Genomic DNA, 18,348 nt, shown 5'->3' with positions numbered 1-18,348 from the left:
CAAGACAATTTTGTTAAACTCTTTGATTTTGTATTTTAGGGTTATTTGTTAAATCTGAATCATTTTTTCTGAATGATTAAAATTTTGAACGATTGATAATCTGAATGCTGGACTGTTAATCCTGTTTGGTAAATAAATATCAAAATTTTTGAACGATAATATTTGTTGATCATATCCTTACGTATATGTAAAAATTAATTTGTATTTTAATCTTAATAATCAAATAACAATTTACACGTATTTTGAAAATTTAATAATAAAATCATACATATATTTTAAATAAATATTATCCATTTAAAGAGTAAACAATATTTTCAGTCGTAAACATGAAAAATATATAATTGTAAGTTTAATTTTAAAATTATTAAACAAATTTTAGACAAATGTATTCATAATAAAATCCACATAATTATTTGAATATAAACATATTTAAAAACTAAAAATATAAGTATAAATGTTAAATAAAATTAATATATGGCATAGAATTTTAATTTTATACTTTTTTTAAGAAAATCACGTATGTATTATAAATAAATATATTATATTTTTGCATTATGGTCTAGTGGCTTGATATCACTTGATAAAACTTACTATATTCTGAGGTTATATGAACCATGAACCATCCAGCTATATTTCCAGCTGAATTCTTGGCTCATCCACCTAACAAAAAAATTTATCAAACAATCTGAACCGGTGATTCAAGCCTTATCCAATACTTTTGGTATGGTACAAGGGTTAACAAATGACCCCTTAATACACGTATTTAATTTATTCGAATCTATTAGAACGGGATCCACTTTTTGGGGAATATGAGAGAAGCCCGACAAACAAAAATAAAATGTGTACAAGCGAGATATCTAATAAAATGTGTACAAAAATAAAAGGATTGAATAGAGGAATTCCCCGACATTTAGTAAAAAAGGGTAAACGAGTTAAGAGGATCTCTAAGGAAGTAGCTATTTTTATTAGATAAAACAATGTAATATATATATATATATATATATATTATCTAAAATTTGTTGAATCTTTTAAAAAAATTGCTTTAATGTTATGAGCTATAATGGTTAGTCATATTTGAAAAATAATATTGATTGTTAATTTGTTATTTTTAAATTTTAATGATTTTATTCATATTTTATATCTATCTTTTGAAAAAAAGAGAGAATTTAAATGAATTATTAATAAATATATTTTTTAATTTTTTAATATAATACAAGTAAAAATAAAATATATAATTAATAAAAACTTTTTTTTGATACAATTATAACAATCTAAACATCTGAAAGCCTGGTTAACAAACATTACCTATATATTATAAAATATTTATTAATTTAATTATTATCGCTTATAAGTAATTTTTATTAATACATAATTTAAATTAAAATAGTTATAAAAGTAAATAATAAATTTAGTTAACAATGATTTTTTTTTAAAACAGACAATGAAATTTTTATAATTTTATAATAAAATAATTTTACACTTAATATTAAATAAAATTAAAATATAATATTTAAAAGTAATACATATATATAATAAATATTAGATTATGAATATGTATATGTGCACACATAACTAGGGATAGAGCAGTAGGAATAGAGCGGGAGCGGGAGAATATATTTATTTTGGAGATCTGATATAGATGACGGTTCTTATTCGATATATATAGCATGCTAGATTTTCGTTATTTAAAAATTTTGCTAACAAGTGTTTCTTTAAAGAGGTGTCTTTTTGACATATTAGATATATTTTCAAATTTTTGATTGCCAGCTAGATTTTATAGCATCGCGTTTGGAAATGCACTAAGTACACCAAAACTTTTAGTTCAATCACCAACCAAGAAAAAATTCTAATCACATCACAGCACATCAAATTTTAACAGTTATCCAAAAGGAAGACTAACACTCCTTAAACACATGCAAACATGCTCTTACTAGTAAGGCTGTATTTGGATGGGGTTGAGAGGGAGTGGGTGAGGCTGGATTGGGACGGATTCAAAATAATCATGTTTGGGAAAATTTGTCAAATAGGAATTGGGTTTTGTGAGGATTCATCAAGATTAAGGGTTGTAGAGGTTAATTTGCAATACAAAAATTAAATTTTTTCAATATCCCAATTTGAGGTGATGGTAGCTTACTTTTTTTTATTCATCCTCTCTCTCTCTTTTTCTTTCTCTCTATTAAAGTTTTTTCATTTTTTTCTTTTAGAATTTTTTTTTAATTTTTAAAAAATATTTTAAAATTTAGTTAAAATTTGTAGATAAATTTAAAAACATCCACTATTTTTTCAACATATAATTTATATATAATAAAAACCAACCTTATTTCAACCCGAAACCAAACATGTCAAGAATTCAACCCCTACCCCTGCTCAATCCGCACCTATATCCAAATGAAATAAGTGTTCAACCTAGCCTAACCTAGCCCAACCCCTCCCTCCTCAACCCCCAATCCAAACAAGGCCTAAAGGCTGACATGTGGCCAAGCTCTGTATGTTTAGTCCATGGCTCGTTTATCTGATTCTGAACTGACATCTCTTGCCCATTTCTTTGAAACAAAAATTAAATTTTAATTTTAAATGTTCCAGCGAGCTACATATCATTACCTTTATGTTGTCTACAAGATTGCTCTAAACCTAGAAACTGAAGACCAATATACGAAATCCAACCAACTCCATTTCAGTTTAATGCATGAAGTTGAAACGACAAGGACGGATTCAACACAGCCATGGTTCAGAAGAAACTAAAAACAAGATTGGTATATAACTCATTAGGGTCCATGTATAATAGAGAACTTACGACCGGGCTCTGTGGTAGTAAAGGCATAAACACACCTCTTCCTGGAATCAAATCATATGCAAAAGGAACACCTTTATATGATACACAATACAATGATGATAATGGGGGTCCCGTCTTGGAAGTCAAAACCTTCTTTCACTAATCTTACACTCTTAAGATACAATGATGATAATGGTGTCACAACTTAAAAAGTCAAAACCTGCATCCACTCATCTCACGGGTCATCCCAGAACTCGCACTTATAAATGAAAGGATACTTATTTAAAATATGACGATAAGAGATGCATTATGACGACTACATACAGTATCACCAATCAAGGAGCTGCTGCTGGTTCAGCCAACCACTTCCATACTCTCACTTCACCGGTTCCATCACCGGTAAAAAACAAACCGGATGGACCTATTTGCATGGATCGAACTTCCTCCTTTGAATATAATTTCCCCCTCTCCGAAAAACTGAACCATCAAGAGAAGTATTTAAATAAACATACTAAATAGAAAGTATATAAAGATGAATTCTGCTGTTGGAAATTCAAACTTACGACGGCAGATCGTAGACACGGATGGTATTGTCATTGCATGAGCATAACAAGACTGGCTCGGCTTCTGCATCGTGCATTCCACAGAGGGTAAGTACACCCTACAGCAAATACGTTAAAATTAAACCATGTCCTTCTATCAAGTTAAGTTGTGAGATACATACATGCAAAAACGAGGTACATTGCTGGTAAACGAATTAAACCCACAAAAAGAAAACAATAGACACTACTAAGGCAACTAGATGTAAAAATATGTAATATTGCTATTACTATTTCTTTATTTTTGCTTAGTTGTAATATTGCTATATCTACTACTATATAGTAGTATTATTGCTAAGTTGTAATATATGTGCATCAGTGTAGATGATAGCTTAAATGATTAATCATTCAAATTTCAAGCATCTCACAGGCAGGGATACTAAACTGCAAGCGTATGATAAACCAAATGGAAATCTTCCGAGCTAGCAGCCTTGCAGATATATGAGTTTCTCCTTTAAAATATTGATAGGTAATTTTGTATGCTTCCAAACTGGTGGTACGCAGGTTCATGGGTCGAGCCGTAAATTCTGGAACGCAACGCTCATCACGGATCATGGGACAACATCGATCAAATGTGCTCCGAAGCTTCATTTTTTATTTAATCAAGATGTGAGTCTCTTTCCAGCTCTGCAACAACCCCTTCATCTCATCTTACATTGGTCATCACTCATCTCTATCTTGTCCACCCTCTCTTATAATATCATCGAACTCTTAATATAAACCAAAAAGAACCAGTGTCTCCTGCTCTTGATATATTACACCCAAAATCCAAAATGTCAAGAATATTTTACCTTTTCGCACAAGCAAAATAAGCCAGAATCAATCCTCATAAACTATTTCACTGTAGAAGAGTTACGTTTACTTCACCAGATCAGATCCAATTCTTTTGCCACTTGGTTCAATATTGATCTGATATTGACGCACGTCATTAAAATACTGTGTTTTCAGCATTTTTGGCAGATCAAATTGGTAGCTTCACACTTGACTTCAGATTAATCAGTTGATCAATTGGCCAAGGACGCAACTTTTACAATACAGGTTGAAAACAAAAAATGAAGATATCTTAAAATAAGAAAATAGAAGTATCTCAAGAATTTGAACATTTTAAACCCTCCCCTGCAAGTTCCAGTTCAATTATGACATTAGACAATCTCGTTCTTTTACTAATTTCCAGTGATAATCTTCATATATATATATATATATATATAGAGAGAGAGAGAGAGAGACTATCTTGACTTCTCATAGCATACTATATTATAATAAGCAAACATGAACATAATTTGTAGCTTGGTCAACACATTAATTTTGTTTATCGCTTTTGGCCATAACTGTTAGATCTTTCAAACTAAATACATGAGAACCATTACATATAATACTAAAAGTTATTCTATACAGTGGTTTAAGGTTCAAATCCCATCAACAATTTAATTGTTTCAAAATATACATGTAAAATAAAAATATAAGTAACCGATTAATAGATTAATATGTAATAATATATTCACACATGATACTATATATAACTAAAAAATTATCAAAAGAATGAAAAAAATCTATAAAAATGAAATAATATATTAAAATTTAAATAATAAAATCTTTAAAAATAAACACGCCTTGTACAGGCTATAAGCTCTATTAAAAACTAAATCGTATTCATGGGTTATATTCAATATATAATTTATACCCGTACCCTATGTTACTCGAAATCTTCATTTTACCTTCAAGTACCCGTGTCAGACACTTGACACTTGGACATGGACACTCGGACTCGGACACTTATTTTAGGTCAAAAACATGTATACTTTTTAAAATGTTGCCGAGTCTATACTTGGACACGTGTCCACGTCGGACACTTCTAGCCGAATTTGAGTAACATACTGTACCACATCTAAAGATTTGTGTCCTATGTAACACCAAGTCCAAACACCAGTGACCAGTTATTGACGAGCTTCACATGTTTCTATAAGTAAACACAAACGGGAACTACACTTTATGAAATAGTGACTTCCCCTCCAACTAATCTCTAAAAATATGACCACGACGATACAAAAGTTCTTCGCATTTCACTTATTAATATGTCAAATGTATGTATCAATAACTATGTACAACAAAAGTTTCCAAACCTTACATACCTAAAAAAGCAAATACTATATAATTACTCTGCTAGACTTTCCGAGTATCACCCCCGCAATTCAAATTGGTAAATGAAATATCAACTACATGGAACAATCCATACATGCATCTCACAGGTGCACGGAAGCACGATCAAGTATAATCACGTAATGTGAAGGCATTAACTAATATTGGAACTCATTCTTTAGATAAAAAAGGTATAAACAAGCTTCTATACAAATAAAACTCTATTTATATAAAGAAACAGGGCTTTTTCAAAATAGAAAAAATTCTAGATCTATGACACCTTAATTAGCTATTGCCTGTTTGCATTCTTGAAAATAATTAAAAACACAAACATCTTTAGCGACTTTTGGTTCAAAAAGTTTGAAGTGTGGCTACCCAAGTGGTCATGTAAACTTCCCTTGCGAATTAATTATGGTTGGATGATGTGTAAGATCTGCTAAATAATTAAAATTAAGATTAGATGGAGGAAATTAAAGAACAGAGATATTTCCAGAGGAAACGAACAGAATTTAGAGGGGGTGAATAATAGAGAGATATTGTGGGAGTGAATAATAGAGAGATATTGTGAAAATAATCCCCATTTTTGTTATATGCAACACAACTAAAATATACAAGGGCAACATATATTTATAATACCGAGTAGCTTCCTTGGAGCATCTCCAAGAGAATCCTTATTGTCACTCTTAAGTTAAATTTTAGGAGTGGGTGGTGATATAGTTGTAAAAGAGACTTCAGTGCTTCCTCAAATCCCTAAGAGCCTCTTTTCCTTCTTTTTGCTTTCTACCACTCATATTAGTTTATAATAAGGTAATATAGACATCATCTTTCTCTCTCCACTTTACCTTGAGCTCTCTTTAAATATAAAATTTTAAAGTAAGGAGTGGTTATAAAGAGTATTGTTGGCCAGTTTTTTTATCTTTTAAACAAAGAGTGAATCTAGGAAGCACGGAGAAGGCGACACGGGATACGGGTACGGGGATACGGGGATTCACCAATTAATAAAAAGTCCTGGATAGGGGAAACGGCAAAAAATAAAACTAGAAAAAGCATAGGATTTTTTTATATGTCAAACAATGAACAACTTCATTCCTAGTAAATTAGTAGTAACAAAAGTTTCTCACTGTAAGCGATGAACTAAAATAAAATTTATTCTACGTATTTATCAACAGAAGATTTTCCATCTCGAACAGCTTAAGTTTTTTAGTTCATGAAGAAAGAGATATGCAATCTATAGAACACCTTCCACTTGTGAAAAGAGTCTTTGGGAGATGCTAATCTTTGCATGCCTCATATTATTTTTTATGACAAATCTTTTAAGAAGTAAACCCTGACAAGGACCATGCTACTAGACCCCACACCACGTAGACGGATTGCTGCGAACTGGTAGGTGGTCCCCAAGAAATGTTTGCCTGAGACACTTCTTGGGCATATCTCATTAGCAACTAACACTAACAGAAATCTGATAGGTTTCCTTCTAAGCACGAAGATGCAATCCAAGTTGCTTAAAAATATAATTTCACATGCAATGCCATTGTGGATTCTAGAGGAGAGCAGGCTCTGGTACTGAGAAGGGTTCCTGATAATGTAGCAAAATTTAAGTAATTGCTAAAAAAAGGTCATTGCACAAGCAACAACATGGTTAGATATTGTCAAGCTTTGCCAGAAAATTATATACGTCATTAGCATATAATCACACACCCAGGGTTCGCAAATTAATTCCCAAGCTTGCCTACGTTTCCTTTTGCTTCAGCTTCGATTGTCATATAATAACACCTTTCCTTGCTACTTAGTACTTACTAATTGTCATCTTAATTTTCTGCTCCAGAAGCTAGCCTAGCAGCCTGGGCCAATTCAGAAGTTGGCTCTTAATCCTCTGTAAATACAATTACAGTCTACAACAAGATGGTTTGGATAATTTAATCATTTGATGAAAGCTAAATTGCTTCAGCTAATAATGGAATACTGCCGCTAGGTATGCTCATTAAATCATATTGCAGATCCACAATACTACATTTCATCAATCAAAAAGGAACTTTCTGCTATATGCACTTTAAATTTATGGAATACTGCCGCTAGGTATGCTCATTAAATCATATTGAAGATCCACAATACTACATTTCATCAATTAAAAAGGAACTTTCTGCTATATGCACTTTAAATTTAGGAGTATGTTCCTCTACTTCAATTCCTGTACCATCTGGAAGTTGTGTATATCAGATAATATGAAAGCTCTACCTAAATGTCTTCCGTCTCATACAATCTCTGTCCAAGCAAAACAATTGGTATTCTGACCTTACTAGTTAGGTGGTGCCTGCAGAGGCAAAAATGTTTGAATCCCGGAAGTTTGTTAGCCAACCCAACACCGCATCATTTCCTTCGTTACAATCTTAGTAAGCTTCAAATGCTTTAATCCTTCCCTTTGCATGTTGATTCTTGAATATTATAAAAACTGGTGGATTAGTTTTTTCAAAGGCGAGGTGAATGATGCAGAGCACGAAATTAAGATATTAGTGTTTAATTATTTTATCTTATTGTTGAGGAAAAATTGATTTTAATTTATTAAATATTAATTATATCAGATAAATAAAATATATTGGGCATATTCCAGATTTTAGTAGTAGAAAATAATAAATATTTGTTTCTCCTTTATTATTAGTATATTACTTGTCGGCCAAGTTTAGGGTTTTCTCCATTTAATGAGATATAATAATTTAATTATTGAAAGATTCTAATTAATTACAATTGAGATTGTTCTCTATTGATATGGCATGCAATCCATGTATATTCTGTTTTCTTCCGCGGTTGAGAAATACTAGTGGTTCTTATGGGTTAGATCACCTTAGCGCTTGTTGGTTTTCTATAATTAATACACATTTTTATTTATACATACAAATATACCATGTATATGGTTGTTTATAAATAAATAAATAATATGTATACATATAGTGTATATTCTTAGAGTTATACATACAAATATACCATGTATTTGGTTGTTCTTTTGTGTTTCCAGTTACATACTAATATAAATGTATAAATTTACACCGTAAATGAGCAATGACTACCGAAAAAAGTAATAGTAAGAAAACTGATCCAACATGGAAGTTCCTTCGAGTTTCATATTCTTGTTTGTGGTGTTTTTGCAAAATTTTATAATAAATAATTCAATTTCTAAATAAATTCGTTTGATTTCGATGAGGCGCCTCATCGCCTAGGCTCCAAGGAACCCTAGCGCCTCGGTGCGCATCTCTCCTTTAATAACACTGCTGCACTCTCTATTTTGTCCTCGTACACGTGTCCTCCATCAGACGGATGGACGGCGTCGGTATGAAATCTGAGTAAGATCTTTATTCTTATTAGAAGAGGACACTTCACCTTGCAACATTCCAGTTCAAAATGAAATAGGTCTCCACAAAAGAGAACAAGGTCCATGGATGACTTGTTTTTATGTTATTATTTTGACTTGTGATGTTTTCAACATACAGAATTAAGTGTATATTACTTATGTGTAGTAGACATACACAATTAAAAGCACGTCCAAGAGATGCCTTATATGGTGTCCAAAATCCAAATTTAAGGCAATGGACAAAAAAAAATGCTTTAACAATGTCCTAAGTCCTAAATGTGCCTTAAAATGCTAAGACACATCTCAAATGCCCTATTTTTAAGGCTATTCTAGTGAAGCCCTATTTCACATTTAATAATAAAAAAAAATTGTTACATCATTTTCCACCCTTCATCTCTCTTCCCACCATTATTACATTTCAAATATATTATTATTATCATTATAATAATAGGGCATAAAAATAAGGAACCTTGTTGAAGCTCATACATACAAACAATGTCCTAAACAACTAGGACATTATATTTGATTATATTTGAAAGCCAATTATAAGGACAGTCTTGGACTTGTTTTAAGTCTATAAACAATTTTACTTTTGTTAAGCTTACATGCCGGGCACCCGTGTCCAAGTCTGGATCCATATCGAAAATACCTATATCCACACCCATGTCCAACACCCATACCCAAGTCCACGTAACATTGCAGGCCAAATATTGACAACGGATATTAATAATAATTATCCGTAGCAGCAGCTATGCTTGATGTAAATAGTTAACTTTCCCTCAAACATAATTTAGAAAATAATGGCAAAAATAATAAGTGCTGGCGCTGCCTGATTAAGATAATAATGATTAACTGAGATGAATTCACAACCGGCTAAAGTTTTTATGAATATATATGACGTGGTGCAATAAAAACATAGATTTTAATTTTATATCAGTTATCAGATACAAAGCAAAAAAAATTATGTAAAATAGAGAAAAAGACATACATGTTCCTCAGTGTGTGTGTATGTTACTTCCAAGTTTCCACTGTCCGTAGCAGCCCATACCTGCATAATAACTACACCTAAATAAAAAAATTCCAGCTGGCATAAGTATCTCATTGTTAACAAAAGGGAACCTTTATTGTTTTGTCGAGAGAACATGACAAAAGAAACTGATCCCAGCAAAGAACAGACATCACGACTGATGTATGGTCTGTGAGAGTCTGTAAACACTGCAAAGTTTCGAGGCTCCACACCTGAAAGCAATTTACCAAGCGATACAATTTAAGAAATTAATCATATAAAAAAATTAAAATTGAAAAATAAAGCCACTGTAATATGCTGAATTTCCTTTAGGCATAGTCGAGTATCATACTACCATATAAAAATTAAAAAATTAAAAAAAAAAAGTAAAGAAAAAATATTATACAGCAACAACTATTAATCGACGTACTCTAATAGAATTATCCATAGATCCAGAGTAAAGTTTATTTGCACCAACAACGAGGGTGACAACAGCAAGATTGTGGCCCTTGAGTTGTGCAGCTGGTTCAAAATTGTTTGTAACAGCATTATATTTCCACGCCAAGATGGATCCATCCTGCAGCAGATTGCAGATTCCTTACTAAACACAAAATAGAGATGTATAAAAAATAAAAACACCCCTGGTGTGTGTTTACCAAATTGTGTGTAAATCGAATAGTTCCAGTTGTATACAAAGGCACTACTATGATCCTATAATATATTTTAGGATGAAAATGATTAAGTATTTGAATATACAATTCTCTTACAAGATGGGATCATTCACGTGTTTGTTACAATACAAGGAGAACTCTAACAAGATAAATTGACTTAAACAAGAGTACATCTCAATTTAGGAGACCTAATCCTAAGTGTTTACCTAGTTGTAACAGTATACCTGTGTACCAGCAAAAAGTAAATCATTTCCCACAACAAGGGCATATACTTGGCCAACAGGTCCATCAAGATTAAGATCAGTGGTGGTTTGAGCATTCCATGCCTGCCAAATCAGTACACTCCAGTGGTGAAATAAATGATTAGATTGAGTACATGAAAATAAGGCATGCGTTGAATACCGATAGTATGAACTGAAATAAGCAAATACAGATATAAACAGATAGCAACTAGAATACTCGATATATTCACTTCAACTTTACCTTCACAGTATTTGGTAGACCTACAAAAATCCATGGTCCTTCATTTAGCATACACCCAACTTCACCCGATAAATTAATCACTGCTCCGCACTACAGAAAAAATAGAAAACCACATTTCCAGTGCTTAGCTTATTTAATTTGATGGAAAGTTTTATTGTAAATACTTTGTTTTATACCTTAAACATAAAAACCCAGAAAGAAACTTAAGCCTTCTTTCTGTTGCTTTCTTTATTTTAATTAATCATTAACTGATTTATAACCTGGTGTTCCTAGAGTACAAATCACAATTTTGAGGCACTATAAACAAATCTCAAACAAAGCGCATCATCATTCATTGCATTACATAGACTGTACTAAATACCCTTCAAAATAAATAAGAAACATAACTAGAAAGTAATCCCTTCTCTTGAAGAAACACACACACACACACACATGGACACTCAAATAGTTCTAGAATAAAGAAAGTCCGTTTAGAGGGGACTGAAAAAAATTGTTTCAATAAATGATTATTATTAAAAAGGATAGGAAAAGCTATATCAACCTGTCCAGACTGGCAGTCCCACACTCTAACAGTCTCGTCTTTACTCCCGCTATAAAGCTTGTCGGACCCAGAAGGCAGAGCAATTCCACTAACAACCTGTTTACATAACCTTCACTTAGTACAAGTATCAAGCATCTAACAGAACCCAAACGAAAGATACAAAGACACCTATAAGACAAAGACATTTGAAAACAAAGTGAGTAATATAAAAACAAAATAAAGATACAGGCGAGATTGTACCCAGAAATACAAACAATTTAAAAATGCTGTAGGATTAAAAAAATGTCGAATTTTAAATAAAAGCGGATAAAGATATAAGGTCTTGATTCTTGAACAGTTGGTCATTAATGTTTTTCTTTAGGTCATAAATGCCTCAAATTACAAGTCTTTAAATTTTATAGGCATGTGCTTAAGCAAAAACAAAGGAAGCATACTATTAAAAAAATTAAATTCCAAGCATCTCATGTCCCCAGTTTGATTTATTAGGCTTTATGGCAGACTATAGATGTACAAGCAGTTACCCCTTACGCGAACTGATCATAAGCAAGACCACATTACTATCTTGTCTTTGTAATTTACGCCATATGTTTTTTTTGCCATAACGATAAAAGTTTTAAGTATGGGCATAACTCTACGTGGTTTACTATAGTTTGCAGTTGGATTACACTGTCTATTACATGTCAATTAGTGTTTGTCTGCTTTTATCAATTATTGTGCAGATGGGAAATACTTTAAGTCATATCCTCCTGTTCCTAACTCGGCAATTAGAATACTTCAAACTTAACTTCAAGCCAAGCAATATTTAAATTTTCTTCAAGGATTCTTAAATACTCTATTGACTACCTCAATACCCCTTTCTATAGATATCTAATGCATTGCAAAATATGTAAAATGCCCAAATTAAATAGTACACAATTTCTTCAATAACTAAAAGAAACTACCTTCTGATGACCTTGAAGCTGCGTTAACAATGTAAAGGCATTAGTACACCAACAATGCAAAAATTTGCATCTGTCTCCGTAACTACAATTCCCTTGCATCCAGAAATTACAAATCTTCTCCATCTTTCTCACAACACCGCCTTGAGATCTCCCCCAAGTATTATTAAAATTTGAATTCCTGCGCGGCATATTGACCTGATCATCTGCAAATCCATACGGTCTCTTAGAAGAGAGCCCCGCACCTCCTCCGTTCCCCATACGAGACTGCTGATGTTGCTGCTGATGAGGCGGCATTGGCAATTCCCGGTGCAGATAAGGACAGGGATATCTATTACATTTTCCAGCTCTCCAATGAAAACAAACTTGCTGACTCTTGTTCTTATTGAAATTTGAATTATTTGAATTCGTATTCGTGCTCGAACTCGAATGAGCACCTAATCTTTGAAACACACGCTTACTCCCATCAACATCCATTATAAAAATTTGATCTCTCTCACCCCCCTCTCTCTTCTCTCTCTGTATCTTCTCTCTCTCTCTCTCTGTGTGTTTTTAACAGGTGAATTGAAAAGAGGTAAGAATGGATTTTGGAGTGTTGGAATGAGATGAATTGCGTAAATTGGATGTGATCATACAAAATTAGGATAAATTGATGAAAATGAACGTGTGTGTGTACATAAGTAATGGATTGGATCGATGGATTGGTATGTGAAATTAGGGTTTGAGAGATTAGGAATAAGGAACCCTAATTTTGAATATTCGCAGGGTAAGTTCAGGGCAGGGTGTGGGAAATTTAGTCGGTTAAGGCAAGGGTGATGATAGACCAGCTTAATTCTAACGTCAGGGCAGGCTTGTAAATGGAGCGGGATCTTACCGATCGATCCGATCCCATTCGGGTTTTGTTCGCTAAAAATCAAATTCGATAAGGATGTGATAAGCGGCGGATATAATCCGGGTTATATTATATGGATACTGACACGTGGATTGACACATATTTTTTTTAATATTATATAATTTTTTTTAAAAAAGTGAATTTAATTCTCAATTCTGTTCATTTAAAAGTTTAAGTGATATGACTTGATGATAATTATATTAGTAGAACATTTATAGAACATTATAAATATTGGGACTCGTAAGGGGGAAAATATTATTGTAACTGTTACGACCAAATTTCTGATGATGGTAGAACGTCCTTCGATCGTGTGGAGCGTTCTTTGGTCGGACCTGCAAGGAGAAGAATGCGAAGGTTTATTTCCCGATTCACCTCCGGTGTGAGAATCAGTAATCGGCCTTTTATGAGTAAGATGAAACGTACAAGAGCTGTGTTTGTACCAAAATTGTATATGTCATCGTTGTTAAAATTGTGTATATCATTGTGTGTATAGATTAGTGTATTTATCCAAACCTCGGACATAAATGCTTCGACCGTTACATTTAGGAGGAACATCAATGTTGAAGGGGGTTACTTTTCTTTGATTTACTAGTGCAACGGTTGGCCCATGGTTGCCTTATGGGCCTTCGACTTTTGAGCCTCATAAATCGGGCCACTAACTAACAGTAACGAAATTAAAGTGATAGCACTCGTAAGGGGGAAAATATTATTGTAATGAAATTATTATTTTATTGAGGATAAAAATATAATGTCTCCATTATATTGGGACTTTAAAAAATATTATTTTAGCATGGTGATTATTTAATCAATTAACTATAACTCTATAAAAGATATTTGAAAAAGACAATATCACTGATTGAACCACATAGTTTTTATTGATAATTTTATGTGTATTTTTTAAAAACTAATATTTATGTTTTAATTAAAATTTTATTTTTTAGTTCATATCAATAGGATACGAATTATACTTAGTCTAATATAAATTTGATTTATCTCGGATCAGTGGTTTACATTATTTTATTTTAGCCCAATGCCCAATATACCGACCAAATCAAACTAAATATTTTTAGTTTAATTTTAATTTTTTTAAAGTCTGGATCAATAAGTTAATTTTGTTTTAGACTGAATAATTAGTATATATGATTGTGTTTTTGTTGGTTGAATTGTATTTTTGTTTTAGATTTTTGTATTAGTCCGAATCAATTGTATAATGTATTTTTTTATCGTGGATAAATAAAATATATTATTTTGTTTATTAAGTTAATTAGTATAATTTTTTTATGAGGATTGATAGTATTATTATTTTATCTTATCCACAGTCACATTATATATCAACTAAATTTCAATATTTATATTTAGTTTGCTTAAATTTAATTTAGCCCGAAGTAACGAATTAGAATAATATAGAACACGATATGAATTAAAATTTAAATTGCTAGTAGAAGTTAAATTTAATATAAATTATAATGATATATAGTTCGATATAAAATAGATAGAAATTGGTAAAACAATAGAGGAATTTCACTTCAATATCAATTAAAATTAGAACTGATTGACCCAATAATTAGGATTAGAATAATTAAGTAAGGGTAATTAAGTAATTTCAGCAAGTACCGACCGACCGACTACCAAACTTGTTGGATATATTTGAGATGTCATGTATAATATGTTTCATGTTTAGTTTTCTATCTTAACAAACAAGAAATATCAGTTCTTACTGGAATCAGTACTTACTGGAAGTCAGGACTTAATGTCATATCAGGACTTAAGGTCATATCAGAACTTAAGTGCGGGAGGACTTACGGTTAAGGAAGTGTTAGGTCCCAATGTGTTTGTAGAAGGGGGGGGTTGAATACAAACAGTACCAAATAATCGAATAAATGCGGAATAAAAAATGTGAAACAAAATTCAAGTTAAATAAAAATATTATTAAACTTGAAAGGTGTTACAACAACTGTATCGATTACAAGGTATTAATCTCAAATCAATTATCACAAATCTAGAATAAATTCGACATGAACTTTTTCTATTTTTGCAATAATTAGAATCAAATGCTAAACGCGATTTGAGATTAAGTTCTAGGGATTTTGATCCGCTAGATTGTTACACAAGAACAAGATAAATAATTCTAGTGGTTTGGATTTAACATTAACAAACTAGAATTTTGATCTTGATGTAAGCAGAGAAGAAAATAAAATGTTTCAAGGCGGCTGCTTTCTTTTCTTTGTTCTTGAATGTGTTCTGTATGATTGAGATCATTGAGTTGAATGACTTCTGCTTCTATTTATCAACAGCCGAATTAATTGAATTGGAATGACAATCCTTTAAGCTTGTATGACAATCGGTGAGACTATCCTTTTGAGCTAGCAAGACAATCGTTTGAACCAGCATGACTATCGGTAGGACAATCTTTTGAACTGGCATGACAATCGGTATGACAATCCAGATTGTCATGCTAGTTCATTTTCAATTGTCTTGCTGATTTAAGATTGAATTTAATCCAATTAAACTTCTGAAAATTCCTAAAATTAATTCTGAATTAATTAATCAATTAATTTAATTAATCAATAAATTAATCTTTGCAGATATAATTTATTTTCTTAATTAAATTATATGACTTAATTAATTAATAGAGAATTAATACTAACCCTGAGCAGCATCCATTCTTCTGAATATCTTCTGAAATCACTGAGAATTATGAATCAATTCCACCACTTCAACGTTGACACTCGATGTACTGTCTGGTTCATGAGTGACTAACTTCCGTGACGTTTCTTCATGTCTTGACTTTGACACTTTGATTTTCTTCAGATTAAATCCTTGTAATTAATTGATACCCTGGCGAGATCTCTGTCACTTGATTAAATCCACGATCTTGATTTATATCACTGAGGCTTGATCAACTTCTTGAACTTCTTCCAGTGAATTAACTCCTCAAGTCTGTAGATGAACCTTGTTTCTGAATCCTTTGACAGATATTACTTTGCGAGATCTCTCTGACGGTAGATCCACTATTTACTTATTACATTCTTATTTGAGTTGAGTTGAATCCTCGAATATACAAATAGGCTATGACATATGACTTACAATCTCCCCCTATTTGTTTGTTAGACAATAACACACAAATACCTAGAGGATAACTCAACTAACAAATAAGAAAAAGATATAAACATACATGCAAAGTAAATAGTAGAAAAGTTCTAGACTAGATTTAATATTTTCCAGATTCCAAGTAGATGTTCCTCTAGACTGAACATATCTTCAAGTAGTTCCATCTTCATTTGTACAACCACATTTCCTGTTGAGAAGCCTATATCTCTTGCTTCTCCCCCTATGAGAATCAACTGATTAAAGAAGATCACCTTCATTTACCACCTCTCCCGTACAATAGGATCCGCAGATAAAAACCAATGGTACTCCCCTAACAGCTTCTTCCCTTACTAGGAAATCACCTTGTGTTTACCACCTCTCCCGTACAATAGGATCCGTAGTTAGAAACAACAATGGTGTGGTGTAGTGTACATTTTTAGGATCTTTTTCTTCCTCCCCCCTGCTATTTCTCCCCCTTAGTTGAGGAATCCTCCAAACTATTACTTAAGCTTTTATCTCCCCCTTAAAGAAGGAATGTATGTCGTCGTCTGAAGGAGTTCTCATATTTCACTTGGTTGGAAAAGAAATAACAAGTAGTTTCTCTTTCTTCCTCACTGTGAGTGTGTGATTGTGTTTTAGTGTACCTCACATGTATTTCACTCTTCTCTCCTCTCGTGTTTACACTCATTCTCACCAGTGTATCACTCTTCTCTCATAGCTCCATAATCCAGTTGTACCTGCAAGGAAAATCACCTTAGCCATCCTTAAGGAGGTCACAGGTGGTGCAATGGGAGTTCACAAATCCCCATCCTTGTTAAACTCGTCAGATGAATCTGAGTCATAATTTACAAGTTGCTAGTTTCCCTTTTAGGGTTCCAGATTTAAATTCTGGGAAGGTAAACAATGATCCAAAGAATTTAGCATAAAGATCAAGGTTCCCTTCTAATGTCTGTGAAGACATTTCCTTGTGACTCATCAGGTAATATCTGAATCATTGTCAACAAGTTGCCGATCTGCGCCTATGTCAGATCCACTATCCGCAGATGCATCCAGGGGATTTAAGCCTGGGGAGGTAGAAACTGACCACTGACATATGGCTTTTGGATCAGTATCCTCTCCTAACACCTGTAAAGGCAATTGGTCCATTAACGAACCTTGAACAATCGAATCTGACCTTAAAATGGTCGAAACTCTTGTTTCCGTCAACTCATCCTTTGTGTGTGTAACCTCTCCTTGTGTATCAAGAATTGATTATGTTTGAAGTGGTGACACTACATCGGATACCTTGGCCGACAGGCAAAATTCAATAGACGCACCCTGTTGAGAGAATGAATCTAGTAACTGTTTTTGTGCCTTTTCAGCCATTACATCTTTTTGAGAAGATGTATGGGGGCTAGCAGTTGTCTCGGTTTAAATACTACTCATCTATGTAGGAGACAGAGCTACTGGGTTGACTACAGAACCTTCCTTATGTGGTGCACTAAGGCACTATCTCCCTCACGCTCATTCATACTACATTTATTGGTAAGAGAGTGTTGGTTGGTTCTGTTTCTATGTTTGTCTTTACAGTCTGGGATAGATGTTGTGGGTTTTCAACCTCATGACTATCAATGAAAGAAAGTCATTGGAGACTGAACCTGTATCACAGAATATATGGTAATAGAGAGAAAATGATTTACAATAGTGATTTCAAAAGATTTTACATGAAATAAGAAATCACTAATGTAGAAAGAAGTTTGATTTTGTTTTTCAATATGAATGAGTTTTTGATAAAATATTGATCACTTAGGGTAAAGTCTAAGTAATTCTCATTCATATCAAAAGCTTACAAATATCTGCAACATAATGTTAACAAGATATCATTGACCGATACTTG

At 32.6% G+C, this 18,348-nt stretch overlaps 1 protein-coding gene across 1 annotated transcript; it reads right to left on the bottom strand.

Moving 5' to 3' along the window:
* Positions 1-2,849: 2,849 nt before the first annotated feature.
* On the bottom strand, positions 2,850-13,375 carry LOC141720760 (zinc finger CCCH domain-containing protein 48-like). The gene is made up of 9 exons (XM_074523370.1): positions 12,494-13,375; positions 11,553-11,648; positions 11,012-11,101; positions 10,753-10,854; positions 10,288-10,434; positions 9,971-10,090; positions 9,840-9,899; positions 3,337-3,434; positions 2,850-3,250 (listed from the first exon to the last, which is right to left on the bottom strand). Exons 1-9 carry the CDS (start codon positions 12,965-12,967, stop codon positions 3,109-3,111), a joined length of 1,329 nt encoding a protein of 442 aa, XP_074379471.1. The 5' UTR covers positions 12,968-13,375; the 3' UTR covers positions 2,850-3,108.
* Positions 13,376-18,348: the final 4,973 nt, after the last annotated feature.

Source organism: Apium graveolens, chromosome 4 (genome assembly GCF_009905375.1).
Source record: "Apium graveolens cultivar Ventura chromosome 4, ASM990537v1, whole genome shotgun sequence".
Lineage (NCBI taxonomy): Eukaryota > Viridiplantae > Streptophyta > Magnoliopsida > Apiales > Apiaceae > Apium > Apium graveolens.
The sequence above is the reverse complement of the archived record's forward strand: the minus strand, read 5'-3'. Positions and strand labels throughout refer to the sequence as shown.